At 35.0% G+C, this 20281-nt stretch overlaps 1 protein-coding gene across 4 annotated transcripts; it reads right to left on the bottom strand.

The window, feature by feature from the left end:
* Window positions 1-3964: 3964 nt before the first annotated feature.
* On the bottom strand, window positions 3965-9148 carry LOC105794086 (uncharacterized). Of its 4 annotated transcripts, none has more exons than XR_008194393.1 (7): window positions 8518-9148; window positions 8070-8327; window positions 7422-7664; window positions 7130-7279; window positions 5494-6922; window positions 4986-5089; window positions 3965-4310 (listed from the first exon to the last, which is right to left on the bottom strand). XR_008194393.1 is itself a non-coding variant. In XM_012623077.2 (5 exons), exons 1-5 carry the CDS (start codon window positions 8962-8964, stop codon window positions 5879-5881), a joined length of 2142 nt encoding a protein of 713 aa, XP_012478531.2. In that variant the 5' UTR covers window positions 8965-9148; the 3' UTR covers window positions 5207-5878. The 4 variants fall into 4 exon arrangements, 1 of the variants encoding a protein (XP_012478531.2); XR_008194392.1 differs by lacking the exon at window positions 3965-4310 and adding an exon at window positions 4670-4885; XR_008194391.1 differs by lacking the exon at window positions 3965-4310 and having other exon boundaries at window positions 4670-5089.
* Between the last annotated feature and the right edge of the window lie 11133 nt (window positions 9149-20281).

Below are 20281 nucleotides of genomic sequence, written 5' to 3'. Positions count from 1 at the left end.
TGGAATTCTTTGTCTCTAGAAATGTTGTTTTCTTTGAAGATCAATTTCCTTTTGCTACAGCTTTTGCAAATCAGTCCATGATCGACACAATTGCACTCCCTCAAAGTGAAGGACTTGATGAGGCATGGAATGAGGTAGCGGTTTGAAATGATAGTCAAGCTACTGATGTAGATGAGCAGCAGGCTGAAAATGAAAGTAGCGAAACTGATACTCGAAGTGGTGAAGAAGAGTTGGGACGTGGATGGCATTTAAAGCAGTCTTCAGTTCGATTGCGGGACTTTGTCATACACACCATTCAGAGGAAAAGTCCATCCCCAAAATTCTCCCCTCTACGGCATTCGCAAGGTAAGCCCTATCCTATAGCGCATTATGTAAACTGTGATAAATTTTCTGTGCAACATCAGAATTTTCTTGTAGCCATTACCGCAGAACGAGAGCCGAAATCTTATTCTGAAGCTGCTAGAAGCAAAGAATGGCGTGATGCCATGTCTAGTGAAATCGAGGCTTTAGAAAAGCAAAGAACTTGGGAGATTGAGGATCTTTCGAAAGGGAAAAAGGCACTCGGATGCAAATGGGTGTATAAAATAAAAAATCACTCTGATGGCTCCGTTGAACGATTCAAAGCTTGTCTTGTGATTCTTGGTAATCATCAAGTGGCTGGAATTGACTACACCGACACATTTACACTGGTTGCAAAGATGGTTACTGTTCGGGTTTTTCTTGCTATTGCAGCAGCCAAGCAATGGGAATTACATCAAATGGATGTGCATAATGCTTTTCTACATGGAGATCTTCAGGAGGAAGTTTATATGACAATACCACCCGGATTTCGAGTAACACAACCGGGAAAAGTGTGTAAGCTTCGGAAATCTCTTTATGAGCTCAAGCAAGCGCCAAGATGCTGGTTTGTCAAGCTTTCAACAGCCTTAAAAGATTATGGATTCAAACAATCGCATTCAGATTATTCTCTTTTTACCTTGCAAAGAGATACATCTCAAGTCAATGTTCTCGTCTATGTTGATGATTTGATTATCTCAGGTAATAATCATGAAGCTATTGGGTCTTTTAAATCTTATCTCAGTGATTGCTTTCATATGAAGGATTTAGGACCCTTAAAATATTTTTTTGGGGTGGAAGTTGCGCGTTCTCCAGAGGGGATTGTTTCGAATCAACGCAAATACATTCTTGACATCATCTCGGAAGTTGGACTTTTAGGAGCCAAACCATCAAGTATTCCTATTGAGCAGAATCATAAGTTAGCTCTTGCTACAGGTTCTTTTTTAAATGATCCAGAACCGTATCGTCGTTTGGTTGGACGACTTATTTATTTATGCTTCACAAGACCGGAGCTTACATACAATGTTCATATTTTATCTCAATTCATGCAACAACAACGCATTGATCATTAGAATGCAACGCTTCGAGTTGTTCGTTTCTTGAAAGGAACTCCGGGTCAAAGAGTGTTTTTGAGTAGCAAAAGTGATCTGCGGTTGTACGGTTGGTGCGATACGGATTGGGCCGGTTGTCTGTTGACAAGACGATCACTCACAGGATGGTTGATTTTCTTGGGTACTTCTCCGGTATCTTGGAAGACAAAGAAACAACATACGGTGTCTCGATCCTCCGCAGAAGCCGAATATCGATCCATGGCTGTGACCACATGTGAGCTCCAGTGGTTAAAGGGATTATTAGGTAGTCTTGGAGTCTCTCATCCGCACTCAATAACGCTTGCTTGTGATAGTCAAGCTGCTCTTCATATATCTCACAATCCTGTCTTCCATGAGTGTACCAAACATATCGAGGTGGATTGTCATTTTGTTCGGGATGAAATTCTCCAAGGCAATGTGAAACCTACCTATGTTCCAACAACGTCACAACTTGCGGATATATTTACCAAGGCTCTTGGTCAGACATCTTTTCGTTCTCTCCTTTGCAAGTTGGGCATCCGTGATCTTCATGCTCCAACTTGAGGGGGTATTGGAATTAATTCTGTAAATATGTATGGTAGTTTTTGTGTATATCTATTTTCTTTTAATTAGGAGATTAGATGCTAAAGTTTAGGAGATAATATTTTGGTTTAATTAGGAGATTAGATGCTAAAGTTTAGGAGATAATATTTTGGTTTCTATCTTTGTATTTTACCGTGTATATATGTTCTTGATTTTGAGAGGAATGAAACACGGAGAAAATTCCCACAATTCTTGTTATTTTTTCAAAAACAATTAAGATTAGTGTACTCCATTAGCACTACTAAACTCTCTTATAGTAAACTTTTAACTTTTATTTGTTATTATGTCTTTTGAATGACTAGTATTTTCTTTCAAGATTAACTAATGTACCAAAAAAAGCCTTACGATTCTTATTGATGAGCTAATCAACTTCATTCAAAATATTACTGTTGATTTTTTTAAAAAATACTATTATTAATAGGAACCATGAACAATAAAAATACAATGACATATCATATAGTACAAATGATAAATAAATTACTACAAACTAATACACAAATGTTATGTATGCAAAAAATCTAAAAAAATGACAACAAATACAACACTGAAACAATTCAGAAACAAACTAAAAATGCATTAATTTGATCAAATTACTAAAATTTGCATCCTAATTGTGCCATCATCAAATCAACTTGATGATGAACACCAATCAACCAATAAACAACTGCCAAAAGTCCCAAGAGACCCATCATATCAAATGATGCACGAAAGATCAAGTCTTAGATGCAAAAATAAACTAACAATGCATTAACTTGATCAAATTATAGAAATTTACATTTTAGTTGTGCCATCATCAAATCAACTTGACAATGAATATCAATCAACTAATAAACAACTGCCAAAAGGCCCAAGAAGCCTATTATATCAATGATGGTGGAAGGTGGCAGAGAGGCAATACCACCCGTCTTTTTTTGACACATATCAACAACCGTTAAGAAAATATTTAACAATATTTTGACCTATATCTAAACTCGTATATTAAATCAGTATTATCTATCTCCCAACCTCCACCATTAAAAAATTAATTTATTTTTCAATGATATATTGACCTGTATCAGAAAAGAACCACCCTGAATATATTATTTTCGTAAATAATGGAGGTGGTATACCATTTTAAGGATTTTTTATTTTGATAAAAAAAGGCCCAAGAAAAAATGAACAGAAAGAAATGCATTTTAGGAAGTCTAAGCAGCGAATCAGAGCGTTTCTTTTGAAAATGTTCCACGTATATATAATTTGTCCTCATCACCTTTGTTCTCAAGTCATGGTTGGTTTTCTTCTTTTCTTTTTTCTTTTGAGCATGCGCATATCATCTTCGATTTCTCTTCTATAATGAAGATTGACCACTATTTGCTAATATAATTGTAGCATTGCCAAATTATAATTTTAGTATTATCAAATTCTCTATGGATATTGAGAATCATTTGTTCAGATTTTGATACTTCCTTTCCCTTTCAGGGAACATCTTTACGTGCAAGTCCTCTTATGATTCGGACTCCTCACCCTTCATCTGTTGCATCCAAGCTAAGAAAGATCTAGGGAGCTAACAGGCCCAGCTCCCTTAAAATAAAATCTGTTTCATTTAAATCATCTATAATTTATGATATTTTATTTTAAATTAGTCAAATAAAATCACAGATTGTTTTTAAAAAATGATAAAAATTAATTTAATCTTTAAAAAATAATAAAATTATATTTTTATATCATAAAATATATAATTTAATTTATTTCTGTTTTGATTTTGTCTTTGCCCTAGATTTACCACTACATCCAAGAAAGATTAAATATCAATAACTAATGAAAAACATAAGAAGACAATAAATAACTCCTATAAAAAAAAGTACAGGGATGAAAATAATATAATATGTAATTAAAATTAAATTCTAAAAAAGGGAATATATTATACACGAATAAATAACCCCCCTTTGAGTTGGATCCAATGTCATAGTGACGAGGATCAACAATTCAACTTCTGAAATAGACAAAATTCTTTCATTGCGAAGAGTCCTATCCAAATTAGAATTCCATTCACCTTACACTCTATCCAAGGATATATCGTGATTATTCATCATGGGCGGTGATATACCCATACACGCAAATGATCACTTACCCTAGATGGTCCCTACACATCACTACGGATTACTGAGAAAGGTTAAGGTGCGTAACTAGGGTATATGTTCGGAGAATAGACTTTTAACGAAATGCCATCCCGTTACAAACCTATAGCTTGAAAAGTTAATTTAGGACTGACCCATGTCGCAGTTGGGCTTGGAAGCCTTTATTCTTTCGCTGTAAGGATTCCTAAAAGATAGAAACCCGAGCATTAGCATTGCTACATCCTCCCCAAGTTCAAGTCTAGAAATTCACACGAATCTTGAAAGAATTTAGCGTCATAGTTCTATTTTTTTTCAAGTTTGCTTATCGACAGAAGATTATTTGGACCAAAAGAGGTCCTTTGATGTTTTAACAGACCCTGCCCAAAACTATCTTTGAGACACATCCATCTGCTCTCCTTACTGTCAAACTCTTATCACATGGTTTTAAAGATTCGAATAAACTCTCAGCACCTGTCATATAGTTGGTCTCTCCTGGATCCACAATCCAATCGCTTAATTTTCCATTGAAGGCGCATAAAGGTATATATATAACATTTATCATGGTTAAGTGAACGATTATTCAAATCACCTTCTTTAACAACGTTTATCATTTAGTGCACATGAATCGCAACCGACAATAGGAATTAGATACAGGGTTTTGAGGAATGTTTAGTATCTTAACTTCTAATGAAATATCACAAATCACTAACCTCACAACCTTAAAGACTCAGACCAACCAAATCCCCACTTATGGAAACTTTAATATATCCAAGATTCCCTCTGCAAACACATAAAATTGCACTCATAATGATATTTGCCATTCCACGCAAGAAATTTTGTGACGTGATCATCGGTGAAAAAAAATTCTACAAATTCATACCTCTTGTAAAACATTTCTTCATAATCCAACCTCATCAATCAAAAGTGACACTAACAAGCAGCATATAGAACTTTTCCTCACTGTTCAATACTATAGCTACTTCTCTGCAAATAAAAGCAAAAGCAAGAAAAGTAAAGACTCAGAATGCCAAATCCACAATCTATGAGGACTCTATTGATGCAAGGTTGCAACAAATTACCCAAAAGGATTCAATGCCTAAATTTGATAAAAACCATGTCTAAACTCGTTCTCACACTCTAAACCTTTTAGGAAGTCGTTCCAATAGATGAATTACTTCCATGGTGAATCAATAAAACATAACAAGGGAAAGAGAAACATAAAGAGCATAAAGGGTAATTAGTTTGGACATGTTTAAAATACCTTAGCAGATAAAGACAATAACACAAAACACCCTAGTGAACTAAAACTCATTATCCAGTAAAGGTATTTTGCATTCTTCTTCACAACAAATTAAAATCCTTTAACTGAAGTTTTGGGAAAGGCTTACCTTTCTTTGGGAAGGGACAGGTCAACTACACACTTGCAACGCATATATAGCTTGCAAGTCTCCCTAACTCTTAATGCTGCAACATTTTCATTGAAGTAATACGCAATATAATCACTTTTCCCCTAAGAAAAGCATTTAGCATAGGAACAACTCGCAGCAGTATCAAGTTGAGGCATTGAAATTGCATTTCTCATCAGATTTTTGTCAAAATCTTTCTGATGAGCATCCCCTTTTAAGAGGTGCTTCCCTTTCATTTCTTTAATATAATAATATCTGCCCCACTGACCTCCGGATTCTCTTCCTTTTGGGTTTCCTTCTATTTTATCAAACTAATCAGCCTCCTGGTTCACAAAAGAAGATATCCCTGGATCATGAGAACCCATATCTAAGTTACTGGGCATTGAGTGGTTTGGTCTGTACCAATAATCTTGGTGGTACTAAAGGTTTGCTCAGCACATGAATCAATGAGGCAGATGTCATTTTCGCTCAATTGCGAAATCTTATTCTGTTTTTCATAATAATCCTCCTCAAAAGGATGCGATGAAGAATGCCCTTCAACACTCCTGTTGTGATTTTCCAAGACAGATAGCCCAGCTTCACAATAATCATCTTCAGTACAACTAGTATCACTATCTGATGATGCCACTGAATAGGACTCTGCAGATAACTGCAAGATTTCTTCCACCAAATTGAGGCGACGATGCAAAAGGTCGTTCTGATAATGAGGCGGCGATCCAGGGTAAGCAGATGAAGAATTGGACTCCATTATAGTATCAGTAGTACTCAGTTGTGATACACTGGCATTTTCAAGCATCCTATTACCTCCTTGGACAGAAAAAATACCGTGATGAGCACTCTCTGCCTGCATGGATCCGCTACTCTTCTCATCATGCAAGTAATTCTTTTGATACTCTTGTTTTATATCTGTTGTTCTCAACCCTGGTAGAGAGAACCCACCAGTAATACCTGGGGGAAAAATATGGTCAAAATACCCATTGGCATGCATACCAGTAGACGTATCTGCAAAAGAACCATCAGATTCTAACACACTCAACCTACTTTCATCCCCTGAAGCTTGAATGGACTTTGAAATGCGTCTTGAACTTTCAATAAGATGCCTCTTACTTTTCCCACTTTTCTTATAATTTTGTTTCTGTGGATGCAACATAGTTGCATTAAAGTTACCACCATCTGCAGAATTCTTAGAAGCATGAACTATCCAATCCTTGAACTCCTGCAACCATAGAATAGAACGCTCTTTCTTCAATTGTTCTACTCTGTTTATCAGATCAACTATTTCAGCTAGATCCTCAGATAAGATTTTCTCTCTGCTTTGAGTTTCATTACCACATGATACAGAGTCTAGATCAGAACAAAAATAAGTGCTGTCTTGTTCACTCTCAATACAGGCAAGTCGAGATACCATTATCTGCAGAAGTGAAAATGATAAAAAAAAAAAAATCAGATTTATAAACAAGATATAAACTACAACGTATAGTTCACAACAAAATTTTATCAGATGCGTCAAAAAGACAAACCAGTGTGCCAAAACCATTTCACAAGTAAAGGGGAATGATGGATGACAGAAGTTACAACAGTAACATACAAATCAGAGAATTGGGGAAACTTTACAGACCCTCTTTTTGTTGATACACCCCTCTCCTTCAGCATCATCTTTTGCGGGAGAATAGAACCCAAAGCTTGAAGGTCGTTTCTGTCTGCTGGCAACGATAATCTTCCTCTTCCAATAGTCTGTGGTGTTAATTTCCTTGTCATCTAATTTCAACTAATCAGCCATACAACAGAACATAGGAACGGTATAATTAGCAAGATTACAGGATAAACCAAAATAAGAAATATTTAGCAAAAGGAGCATGACTATTGCATATTAATAGAAATTCCACAACAAAAACATGCCATATACATACATTTTCTGGATGACTGAAGTAGCTGAAAACTTGTGCGCGATACCATCGAGCACAACATAGTGGATTCCCTTCCAGCCACACGCTTTGTAGAAATGAGAGGCCCACAATGAACTCCAACTCTGAAAAATTGCAAATAATATTGCAGGAAACATCAAGCCCTTCAAGTGACTTCAAATTCTCAATCCCACGCAATGTAGATAGAGCATTGTTCCTCAAAACTAGTTTAACAACATGACAGCAGACCTGCATTTTCAAAAACAATGGTGCATAGGTCCCTATATCAAAACTTCAGATATAGAGCATGTCACTAAGAAATTATTCAAAGGAGTTTTTACCTAGGAAAAAAATATTCAAATGAATGTCTATAAGTAATTTAAACAGAGAAGTGTAATGGGAAATAACAAGAAAAGGCAAAATCAAAGCACTCAAGTAATGCGCATGAAAGTAACAACTAACACGAAACTCCGACGAAAATGATTGTTTAAATACAGACAATTGCACAATTACAAGCAAACAAGATAGGGAAGCAATAACAATTGTAGTATCCAGAAAAATACATGCTAGAGAAGATGATACCGCTATAAGCCCCATTTGATAAATCTTTCAGCATCAAATCAAATGTCAAGTAAAAATCTGAGTTATTCCTACCTCACTAAATGATGAGATGGATCGCAGTTGATTGAATCCAAGGTCCAAGTGCTTCAACTTAGCACATTTTTGAAGATTATCCACTTTGGCAAACTTGTTTCGACTCAAATCAAGGGTTTCAACAGAGGGAAGAAGTTGCAAAGACTCGTCCATTAGTAGCAGGCAATTGCATGCACACGATACAAAGGACAAGCGGTTCCACTGTGGACAGCCCTTTACCTCAGCAATTCTACTGGCAAACACATGTCGCAAAGCATCCTACACATGCCAAAAATATTGATCTTGAGAAAAAAATTTGTGTAAAGTACCCATATATAATTAATAACTTTAATGGTCCTTAGTTAGGAAGAAGAAAATAGGGGAGGGAGATCTTATGATTTATAATCACAAAAACTGAATGAATGTCAATAATTCTTCCTCTCGTTCGAAAATAATGCAAAACACTCACGGTTGAATTATGACAAATAATTTTCTCCAAAGTATGTCTCAACTCAAGCAACCCCTTGGCTGCTGAGGTCGACAAATCGCACCCTCTGAGTTCCAGAACCTTCAGTCTTCCAAACGGGAGCAACGAGAGCGGCGTGGGATCACGCGCAGGAGGGGCCAAGGCAGATACCACCTTAAGAGTGGTTAGGAGGCGTAGTATCCGCCGAAGCTGCTCGAGCGAACGGTGGTCCCCAAGGTCCGAGACGTAGGCACGTAGATAGTCAACTGGAGCTCCCACTAGAAGTCTGTCGAGCTCCTGCAACGCTTGGAGCCGAGACTGCACGTAATGGAGCCCCGCCGGGTTGAGCTTCAGAACCTTAGTTCCATCAATCAAAGGCCCCGCTTGGTCGTCAACGAATTTGAACAGCTTCTCAAGGTAGCGACCCCTTGTGACGATCGCCATTGGCATCAAGTTTTAGAAAATCACCCACACCGCCATATTCCAAAGCTCATAAGTGAACAAAGGGTTTGAAGAATGCGAATGAAGGAAGGTTTGAAAGGAAGAAATGAATCATTAAATGATAAGGGGAATAGCAGGAAATAGAAAAGGACGGCTGTAGCGTACCTTGAGAATGATGGGGTGGTTCATTATGTTCTGGCTTTGGTTGGTTCGGGGGAAAAAGGTCAAATAATTGGGAAGTGAAATATGGTGCGTAGGGAAATAGAGACACCTGGCGCACATGCACACAACATGGGGAATCCAATTCCAAACAACGTTATTCCATTGTCCGCTTCCTCCAGAATCCAAACAAATGCGGGGTCCACCCCAGATGTTTGATTGTTCAAGCACAAAAGACCTTGCATAATTTGCATTTGCCATTTGCCGCCCCCATCTCAATCCTTATTTTTGCCTAAATAGAGTTTTATTAAAGAGGAAAATATACTAATCTCTGTAGTTTTCTATAACTGAGAAATTAATTTCTCTATTTTTCAATTTTAAAATTCAGTTTCGAATGTTAAATACTATTAAAACTTTTTATTTTGAATCAAAATTATTTTTTTAACGAGAGCTCTTTCATGTTCAAAACTTTTTATCCAGAAATTATTTAGACTCGACAAAATGATACCTTTCAAGTGTTTTTGGCGATATGTGAATGCATGTATTTCCCTCCATTTGCTTCACCATGTAACAACTCAATTTTTTTTTTAATTCAAAGTCAATAATAACAATATAGAAAGATCGCCAAGCAATAAAAAAGAAAAAATAAAACACATATATTTTACATAAAATACGGGTAGAGGAAAACAAAATTTACTAAAGTTAAAAATCGAATGAGATAAGAGGAGTTTCGACTACATCTATTTAAAGGTTAAAAAACCTTATTCTAATCAATGTCAAATATAAGAAGAGTAGTTCTATATTGATTCTACTTATACAATCAATGTCAAATAGAAGTAAGTAATTCTATACGGGTTCTACTTGTCCAACTTGATCCGTACAACAGATCCTCTAGTTTTACCATTGTATTATTTCTTTAACAAGAATTTAGGTCACAACTTTAACAAGCTTCCTTCCCAAACATGTTATTAATGATTGTTTATCATAATGATGTTTGTGGCGACTGGAATTAATGTTTTATTACATTTTGACTACAGCAAAATAGGTTTTTAACGGCACATTTAGCGGCGTTTGGACAGAAAACGCCGTTATAGATCGAGCATTAGCGGCGCTTTTTAAAAAACGTCGCTATAGGTGTACCATTAGCGGCGCTTTTTGAATAACCACTACACCAAAACAGGCCTTTAGCGGTGCTACTTAGCGCCGCAGATACTTTTAGCGGCGCTTTGGAAAGCGCCACAACAGATGCCGCTAATGAATGCGCCACTAACTTTAGCGGCGTTTTTTACTAAAAACGCCGCTAAAGACCCTGATCTTTAGCGGCGCTTCTATCACAAACGCCGCTGAAGAATAAGACTTTTAGCGGCGCTTTAGTAGAAGCGCCGCTAAAGACCCTGATCTTTAGCGGCGTTTTTGGGATAAGCGCCGCTAAAGACCCTGATCTTTAGCGGCGTTTTTGGTATAAGCGTCGCTATAGACCCTGATCTATAGCGGCGCATAGACAACAAACGCCACTAAAGAACCGAATCTTTAGTGGCACTTTCACTACAAACGCCGCTAAAGACCATGAGCTTTAGTGGCGCCTTTTCCACAAACGCGCAAAAGACCTAATCTTTAGCGGCGCTTTGACCAAAACGCCACTAAAGGCCAAGCATTTTAGTGGCGTTTTTTAAAAACGCCACTAAATTTGGCGATTATAAAATAAAATTTTTATATTTTCACCTCCCGTAAAAATAAATCGAAGAAATCATATCTAAACCACCAAAAGCAATAAATCTATATATTAAACAAATAATATAATAAATATCAATAAATAAAATAAAATTCAGTATTATTCTTACAAAATGTTAAAAGTTAAAATGATAATTAAAAGTCAAAATTGAAGTATATTTACACGATAATCTAAGATGGCGGCGGTTATGATCTTTGAAACATCTTCATCATACTCTGAAGTCTTTGTTGGAGTTCATCAAACTTTTGACGTTTCTGCTTCCCTCATTGCAGCCTCTATTTCCCTCACTTTAGCCTCTGCTTCCCTCACGCATTTTGTACTTCTCTCATTGCCGCTTTCTGCTTCTCTTGCACCAGATCGCTCTAAGTCGTTGTTGGAGTTCTTCATACTTTCGTTGAACCTCGACTTCTCTCATTCTTTGCATCTGCTTTAAGTTGTAACTGGAGTTCTTCATATCTTTTTTGAACCTCAGCTTCTCTCGATGTTGCATCTGCTTTAAGTTGTGTAATTTGCTCAGTTGTTGTCGCTTGCATCTGAGCCATCTGGTCTCTTAACCTCTGAACCTCAGCTTCAGCTCGACTCCCCGAAGACATATATTGTTGCGAGCTAGATCCAAAATATTGGGATGGGTTAACAAAAGATCCTTGAAATCGAACCCGACCATACCTTTCAGGACCCAAAACTTCAATGATAACCCTGTTATCAATGTCGTCAAGATGAACAGAACTATCACTGGAAACAATCGCTTCGTACTCCGCCTTTTTATCCTTTAATTTTTCCTAAAAAATAAATTAAATAGTTAGGAACGCAATATATATTAAAAAACCCAATGCAATTAATGTACTTAACAATATTTGCATTACAATAAATGAAATAAATCATTAGAAAATAAACACTATAAATAATTAAAACAAGTGAAATTTTATTAAGCAAACGTACCATAATTTCTGCAGCTTCAGGAGTCATAGGGTTTCCATCTTTCTTCCTATGTGTAATGTCAAAAAGTTGAAGGTGTCCAACTTTTTGACCGGACGACAATTCCTACAATACAATAGTAAAAATATTAATGTAAGTAATAAATATCTTCCAATATTAAAAATTGAAAATACCTCTGCATGAGCTACACACGCAAAACTTTTCGACCCAATTTGTGTGAGTGAATTTTGTTGTTGCCTACTTTTTTCCAACTTCTTCACGGTCCTACATTATGAAATTATTAGTATGTTAATTAGGAAATACTATACACCAAAATAATTACAAAATTTTATAAGTTACACATACCTCTCCTTTCTTCGAAGTCCAAAATCTAACGACCTCTTCCCATTGGTACCTCGGCATTCGTGGGACATTTTGTAATCTCTCGTCGAGTGTTGTTTTGTCTTAAAATAGTCTTTCTTTAAAGTGCTCTTATGGTCTCTCCATCTTTTTCCCAATGCCTTCTTTACATAAGCATCGGAGACCTCAGAGCAAATCTAGCCTACAAAAAACACAACTTAAGAAAGTAAATGTAAACAAAACTTAAACCCAAGTATTATAAATGACATACACGTTTTGTTACCTTAATATTATCGAGCTTGGTTCTTGTTACTCTCGGGCACTTTATGCTATGACTCGAAGTTAATTGGCAACATATTTGCATTCCGTGCTAGAATGCCCATGTATCCTGCTAAAAGCGAGCTTCGATCCAACAGTGACCAAAGCTATTCTTGGATACTTGGACACGCTCGATTGGATCTAGGTCGTATAAATCGCTCGAGATCAGACGTCCGCGACCTCTCCGCGTCCCACCAGTTTCATCTGAAAAATAAAAGTATTGTAATATCTGAAATTTAAAAACACAAACAAGAAGTCAACACACATGTAAATTAAATGTTAAATTACTTTGAACGTCTATAGGTTCCTCGGTGTAGGAACATTCAAGATCCAATAGCGATCTGTTGTTCGGTCTTTGTTTGTTTCGCCGAGTTTGGAGTACCTTGAACAATGCGGTGCGATCGCACTTTTCTTCTAGGCATTTTATCGCAATACAAATAAATTAGTTAAAACTTAGTATACAATTAGAATAATAATATCACATATAAAATAGTTGAAATATCATCATTCGTAAATGTAAGTAGATAATCGTAAAAGCTTACACATTATAATTAGTAAATCTCTTCATCCGTATCTTGCGGACCCATTGAAATTGTGTACTAGTACTAGGGATGTTTTCGTTTAAGTTACATTCGAAATGGCAAAGTTTGTGTTCGTCGTCAATGTCATCTCTACTTCTCGCCCATGTCAAACAAGTCTCTAGGGATGTTACGAGTACAACGTACCAACCCTCATCAGTTGGGTCTTTTGAGTAAAAACTTGTTTGACTTGAGAAGAAAATACATACTGACTCATCAATCAATTGTTGTCTGTGTGAATCAATCGAGCGAAGTTTACCATTGTGAAACCAAATTGATCTTGCTTAATTCCACGTGCAGTATTAACATCGGCCCAATCACCTCGAAATAAGACAACTTTCCATTTGTCGTAGTAATCCAACTCAATTATGTCAGTAAGAAGTCTAAAATATTCCACATTTCCCTCCACAGGATTATTGTCACTAGCACTAGCATAACTTGTAATTGAGGAATTAACCACTATTCCACAATTTTGCGTTCTCCTCAATCTCTCGCGGTATTTTGTATGAAATCTGAATCCGTTTATGATGAACGCACTATATCTTTTAACCACCCGATTTGGACCTTGGGAAAGCCATTTAACTTCGTCATTGACATTCTTCCCACTCCAAACCTATTGAATGGAAAGTAAACTAAATGAGTAATTAAAAATGTAAAATCCAAAACATTATTATTTTTCAATGAAGCTCCTATTGCATACCGTTTGGCTTAACCATTCATGAAAAGTTTCTGTAAACAACTTATTGATATCTCGATGTTGTGTTCTTGGGAGCTGAACGAGATCTCAATATTTGTTTGTACTCACTATGTTAAAAATATGTTCAGTTTGTTAGACTATGAACAATTTTTAAATCTTGAATATTTATCAAATTTCTAGAACTTACTTGCGTAAAGGTTCTATTGTTTCGTGGTGAAACAGAACATATCGATGTGCTTGAACCCACGATAAATCATCTAATTCTGCAATTTCAACTTTACCGATTGGTTCTCCAAAACTTTGGAACAAATAATTATCGGCAAAGTTATGATCCGTGAGTCCAACATTTCTATTTGGTCTGTTGAACCTCGTTTCAACATCTTCCAAATATCTTGAACAGAAGGTCATACATTCCTCTGCCAAGTAGCCTTCAGCAATCGATCCTTCTGGATAACGCTTGTTACGGCAATAAGACTTTAATTTGGATAGGAACCTAAACACGTTATACAACATTATCAAAAGTTGTAACTAAAGGCATATAGGCGAATGAAGGAAAATTTAAAAAATACTTCTTTAACACCTTTCTATGGGATACATCCATCGATAGAAAATGGGTCCGCCAAGAATTGCTTCGTGCGGGAGATGAATTATCAAGTGAACCATAATGGTGAAGAAGGAAGGTGGGAAGATTTTCTCCATGTTGCATAAGGTCAAAGCGGCTCGATCCTGCACCTTCTGAAGTTCTTGAACATCCAAAACTTTACCACAAATGGCTTTCATTATGTTGGATAGTTCAATGATACAAGACGTCACCTTCTTGGACATACAACATCGTGAAACAGCGGCATTAAATCTTGCATCAAGATGTGATAGTCATGTGATTTCAGCGAATATAATCTTCGATCTTTAACACTAACACATCGAGATATATTTGATGCATACGCATCTGGAACATTTATATCCTTCAACACCATGCAAAACAGTTCTTTCTCCGTCTTGGACATTGAGAAAATAGAAGGCGGCAACCGATATTTCCCATTCGGAAGTGGATTGGGATGAAGATCAGGCCGAATTCCCATTTGGACTAAATCAAGTCGACTCTGAAGATTGTCTTTTGATTTTCCGTCGACGTTCAAAATTGTACCCACAATATTCTAGCACACATTTTTCTCAATGTGCATAACATCAAGATTGTGTCGTAAAAGGTGGTGCTCCCAATAAGGCAACTCAAAAAAAATACTTCTTTTTTTCCACAAGTCCGCCTCATTAGGATCATCCTCTTCATCGGAGTTGTCATCAGCTTCATCATTTGATCTTCTATTTCTTTGCGTGTTTGCCGGTTGATTCATCTTCCCGTAAATGAAATTCATATCTTGCAACATTAACAAGATTTCGAGATCCACTTGTCTGCGAAGGAGCATCTACGAACTCTTGAAGTCAAATCTTGAACTATGAGATCTAAATCTATGATTTTTCGGTAACCACCGACGATGCCCCATGTAAGAGAACTTCTTCCCGTTGTATAACCATTGCGAACATGTTTGTGCAACACAACAAGGGCACGCATAACGACCCTTGGTACTCCAACCGGATAAATTGGCATCGGAAGTCATTAATGGTCCATATCAAAGTCGCACGTAAATTAAAGTTCTCTTTTCTCAAGACATCGTATGTCTCGACACCACCCATAATTGTTTTAACTCTTCAATAAGTGGTCGTAAATAAATGTCGATATCATTCCGGGCCCTTTCTCTCGGGGATAATCATAGATAAGATAAGGGAAGATTGCTTCATGCAAATCCACGGAGGCAGATTGTAAGGAACAAGCACTACTGGCCAAGTACTGTATGCAGTACTCATGATCTTGTAAGGATTAAATCCATCAGATGCTAGGCCAAGCCTCATACTCCTCGGATCGCTTGCAAAGCTTGGAAATTTATTGTCAAATGATTTCCAAGCTAAAGAATCTGCCGGATGCCTTAATAGTCCATCATCGGTTCGTCCTTCATGGTGCCAAGTCATTGACTCCGCTGTCTTCGACGACATGAAAAGCCTTTGAAGCCTTGGTATCAGTAGAAAATACCGTAAAATCTTTACCGGCTTCTTTCTTGGCTGTGCATCATTTTCATCGTCGTTCCCATCTTCTGTGTTTCTATTCATCCAACGAGATTCGCCGCATACATGACAGCACTGTTGGTTTCTCCGGTCGCCCCAGTACAACATGCAATCATTCGGGCAACTATGGATTTTGTTGTACCCAAGACCTAAGTCTTTTATCATTTTCTTCATATCTTTGCATGACTGAGGGATTTTTGCAAACGGAAACATTTCTCTCAAAAACTCTAACAGCATTGTCAATGAGTTCCCCGTCCACCCTCCCAAACATTTTAACTAAAAAAGACGAATACAGAAATACATTTTCGAAAATTTTGATCCCTCATATAGTTCTTCGTTCATCTCATTAAGTAGCGCGTAGAACTTTGCCGCTTCTCCATTCGGCTCTTCATGATGTTGGTTTCTTCGGGTTCGATAAAAGTATTTCCACCGAGATTACAATCATCAAATGGCACAAAGTCGGGTGGAAACGACTGTAAACTATGATTGTGAATATTAAATGCTTCCGCAACATCCTTCCATGTCATCCCTCTAACGATGATGGTAAGCGGTACTATCATAAGATACATCCATCCTTGAAGAGGAAGTACTAGGTGGGCATTCTCCATGAAAAAACCATTGTTTATAACCATGAACAAACCCATCAACAATTAAATGCTCGTATACAACTTCACGATAATGCCAGTTTATGTTGACACACTTCTTACACGGGCAAAGAATCATGTTCTCTTCGCTTGCATATTGAAATGCAAAATTTAGAAAAGTTTGTACTCCATTTCGATAACCGTCGCTTACCCTTGACAAATTCATCCAAGACCGGTCCATTTCTTATTTCTTGAAGCCTAATCTTCTGTATAAATTGCACAGGTTTAGGATTTAGGAATAAATATAGTTAAGCTATGTAAGTATTTCCTAATTATGTAAGTTATTTATTACCCAAATTATGTAAGTTGTGTGTTATGAAAATTATGCTATATAAGTTATGTAAGTCACATAAGTTATGTAAGAAGTTATTTATGTAAGTTATGTAAGTTATGTATCGAAGTTAATTAACTAACTTATGTAATTTAAGTATAATATTAATGTAAGTTATGTAAGTTGTAAGTTATGTAAGATATTAATGTAAGTTAATTAACTAACTTATGTAATTTAAGTATAATATTAATGTAAGTTATGTAAGTTATGTATAATATTAATTAACTAACTTATGTAATTTAAGTATAATATTAATGTAAGTTATGTATAATATTAATGTAATTAGTTATGTAATTTATGTATTTTAATTAACTAACTTATATAATTTAAGTATTATTTTAAGCAATTTAATAATTAATATTAACACATGTGTAAGCTTACACATTACATCAATGATCTAATGTTATGTATAATACAAAAATTTAAGTATAATATTAATTAACTAACTTATGTAATTTAAGTATTATTTTAATGTAAGTTATGTATTTTAATTAATGTACTTAGTTATATATGTAAGTTATGTATAGTATTAATGTAATTAGTTATGTAATTTATGTATTTTAATTAACTAACTTATGTAATTTAAGTATTATTTTAAGCAATTTAATAATTAATATTAATAGCATGTGTAAGCTTACACATTACATCAATGATCTAATGTGTTGTATAATACAAAAATTTAAGTATAATATTAATTAACTAACTTATGTAATTTAAGTATAATATTAATGTAAGTTATGTATAATATTAATGTACTTAGTTATTAAGTTATGTATAGTATTAATGTAATTAGTTATGTAATTTATGTATTTTAATTAACTAACTTATGTAATTTAAGTATAATATTAATGTAAGTTATGTATTTTAATTAATGTACTTAGTTATATATGTAAGTTATGTATAGTATTAATGTAATTAGTTATGTAATTTATGTATTTTAATTAACTAACTTATGTAATTTAAGTATTATTTCAAGCAATTTAATAATTAATAGCATGTGTAAGCTTACACATTTCATCAATGATCTAATGTAAAGTCTAATACAAAAATTGCTTGCCAAGTCTAATTAATAGCATGTGTAAGCTTCTTGATTTGGTACTTGGATTAGAGTCAAATTTATACTTTCACTATATTTAAATATGGAATTTTGCTCTGCACATTCCATTTCATTGATTTATAAATAAAAGAATTGATTATTAGAATATTTCCTATTGCATACAATTTGTTAATGTTCAATAATGATTTATGTTCACTAACACAAACTTAATGAAATATTTGATTATTAGTTTGAATTGATTGATTTAATTAGTTACCTTAAGGTGATTCTAGAATTAATAATATCATTTTCATTATTATGATTGGTGGTCTGCAAATTATTCACTCTGACAATTAAATTATTTTGACAAAACTTACTATTTTCCTCTAAAACATGTATATTCATGAATCTTGAATTTGATCCCAGTGGAGGAAAATTTTAATTTTATGGCTATGAATTTGGAAGAGTTGAAGTTCATCTTCATCAAAGAGATGACAAAGCTATTACCTTGTCATAGAGGAAGGTAGAGCAATTTACCGTGAAGAAATTTGTCAAAATTTACCTCAAGCTAATGGCTTAACAATTGAAGTAACGAATGATACAGAAGCAGAGACAAATGATGCGGAGGCAGAGACAAATTTCATGATTGAAGTAGAATGCTCAAGTTAGGTTTACGGGTTCAAAAATTACACTCTATCACATTCAACTATAGAACCAAAAGGGGGAAAAGGGAAGAAAAACAATAAGGCAGAAAATAAGGAATGAGAAATTGAACCAAAAGGCATAAAATATAGAAATAGAAGGAATACAATAAGAGATTCCAGCAAAAGAGACGAACAGATTTGCAAAGAACTATTTGAAAATGAAAGTATAACCGCAAAACTGAACGGATTTGAAATCCAACCACAAACTTCAGACAATTTCACATGAACTGAATCAAAAGGAAGTTGCAAACGTAAAATAAAATTACAAAAAGTAAAAGAAGTCTCTAATAAAATGATAAAATCAAATCACAACAACAGAAAAGGAATATACCCTTGGCTCGATTCGATGTCGAGAAGAAGCGGAAAGCTTACCAGTAGTTTCGTTCACGGCTTGAACCCACGATTGGGCTTTCTCGGTTAGAAGAAAGGGAAGTTCGAAAGTGAAATCTCGTAAAAATCGAAATAATTAGAATGAAAAAACGTGGCTGATTTTTATGACGAAATAATCGTAAATCTCTAAATTGCTCACTTGAAATCGATTCACCGAATAAACAAATTTTATGATGAATCGGTTTATTGAAACCACGGATCCCAAAAAAACAAAACCCTAAAATTTTAATCTTAATCGGCCATCGACAGAAATGGCTTACCTGGGATACAAATCTCGCAGCTTTTGCCCAACAATGGTGTAAAGATCGATTCCAAACGAAGTTGATTCCTGAGATGTCGGCTCCTAGAACTTAGTTGCTAATTTTTTTTTCTTCCTCTTAAATCTTCTTTGTTACTCTGCAAAAATTTAGAAAATTTTGGTAAAGGAGACGGAGGGGAAGGATGAAGTAAAAATGTCCTCTTAGGAAACGACACCGTTTAAGGTAATTTTAAGTCTCGTTTGCGGCGTTTTTAAAAAAACGCCTCTATTGTATTCACATTTGCGGCGTTTTAGATAGAAACGCCACTAATATTTTAAAGCACGTAAAGAAACAGCGTCGTTTTAATAAATTATAGTGCCTCTTGTGGCATTTTCAAAAAAAGCATACAAAATTAATAACTGAATTAAACCGTACTGTTTTTACAAACACTTATATATCCTTGCAGCGTTTTCAATAAAACGCCGATAATAGATTATATTCTTCCTTTGAAAGCTACTGCGTTTTCCAATATTTTAAATTTTATCCATAAACCTGAAACGACGTGGTATCAAAACGACTTGGAATTCTTTTGTGGCGTTTTTATAAAAAGCGCGGTAATATCCACCTTTAGCGGCGTTTTGGCAAAACCGCCACCAAGGAATTTAAATTCTATTACCAAATCGGTTCCGTTTTGGAAAATTTATATATATATTAGCGTTTTTTCTAAAACGCCACTAAATTTCACATTATTTATTTATTTATTTTATTGTATTTTCATTAAAATTTTTAGTAAATAATTATTAAAGTTTAAAGTAATCTTTAAAAGTTTTTGATAAAATTAACATTATTAGTTTTTTTATTTCCTTTTTATTTTTTTTATTTTTTCTTATATTTTGGTCCAAATTAAATAATTAATTACATATATATATATATTCATATAAAAAATATCAAATTGTTAAGGCTAAATATTTTTCAGACATTTTAGTATTAATTAATTGTCTCATTTAACAAGTCTCAAATAAACCTTGTATCAATTAGTATGGTAGTGACGAAAAATTGGGGAAACAAAACCGCGCGGCCGGGCGGTCAATATATAAATTAATATATT

This window comes from Gossypium raimondii, chromosome 3 (assembly GCF_025698545.1).
Source record: "Gossypium raimondii isolate GPD5lz chromosome 3, ASM2569854v1, whole genome shotgun sequence".
Classification (NCBI taxonomy): Eukaryota; Viridiplantae; Streptophyta; class Magnoliopsida; order Malvales; family Malvaceae; genus Gossypium; species Gossypium raimondii.
The sequence above is the reverse complement of the archived record's forward strand: the minus strand, read 5'-3'. Positions and strand labels throughout refer to the sequence as shown.

Excerpts from the sequence above, each read along its gene's own strand:
- LOC105794086 (XM_012623077.2), bottom strand. The coding sequence starts at position 8,964 with ATGCCAATGGCGATCGTCACAAGGGGTCGCTACCTTGAGAAGCTGTTC. Across the intron at positions 7,665-8,069 it reads CCATCTCATCATTTAGTGAG|GTCTGCTGTCATGTTGTTAA; the intron begins GTAGGAATAACT and ends TTGAAAATGCAG. Across the intron at positions 7,280-7,421 it reads ACTTCAGTCATCCAGAAAAT|TTGAAATTAGATGACAAGGA; the intron begins GTATGTATATGG and ends ATGGCTGATTAG.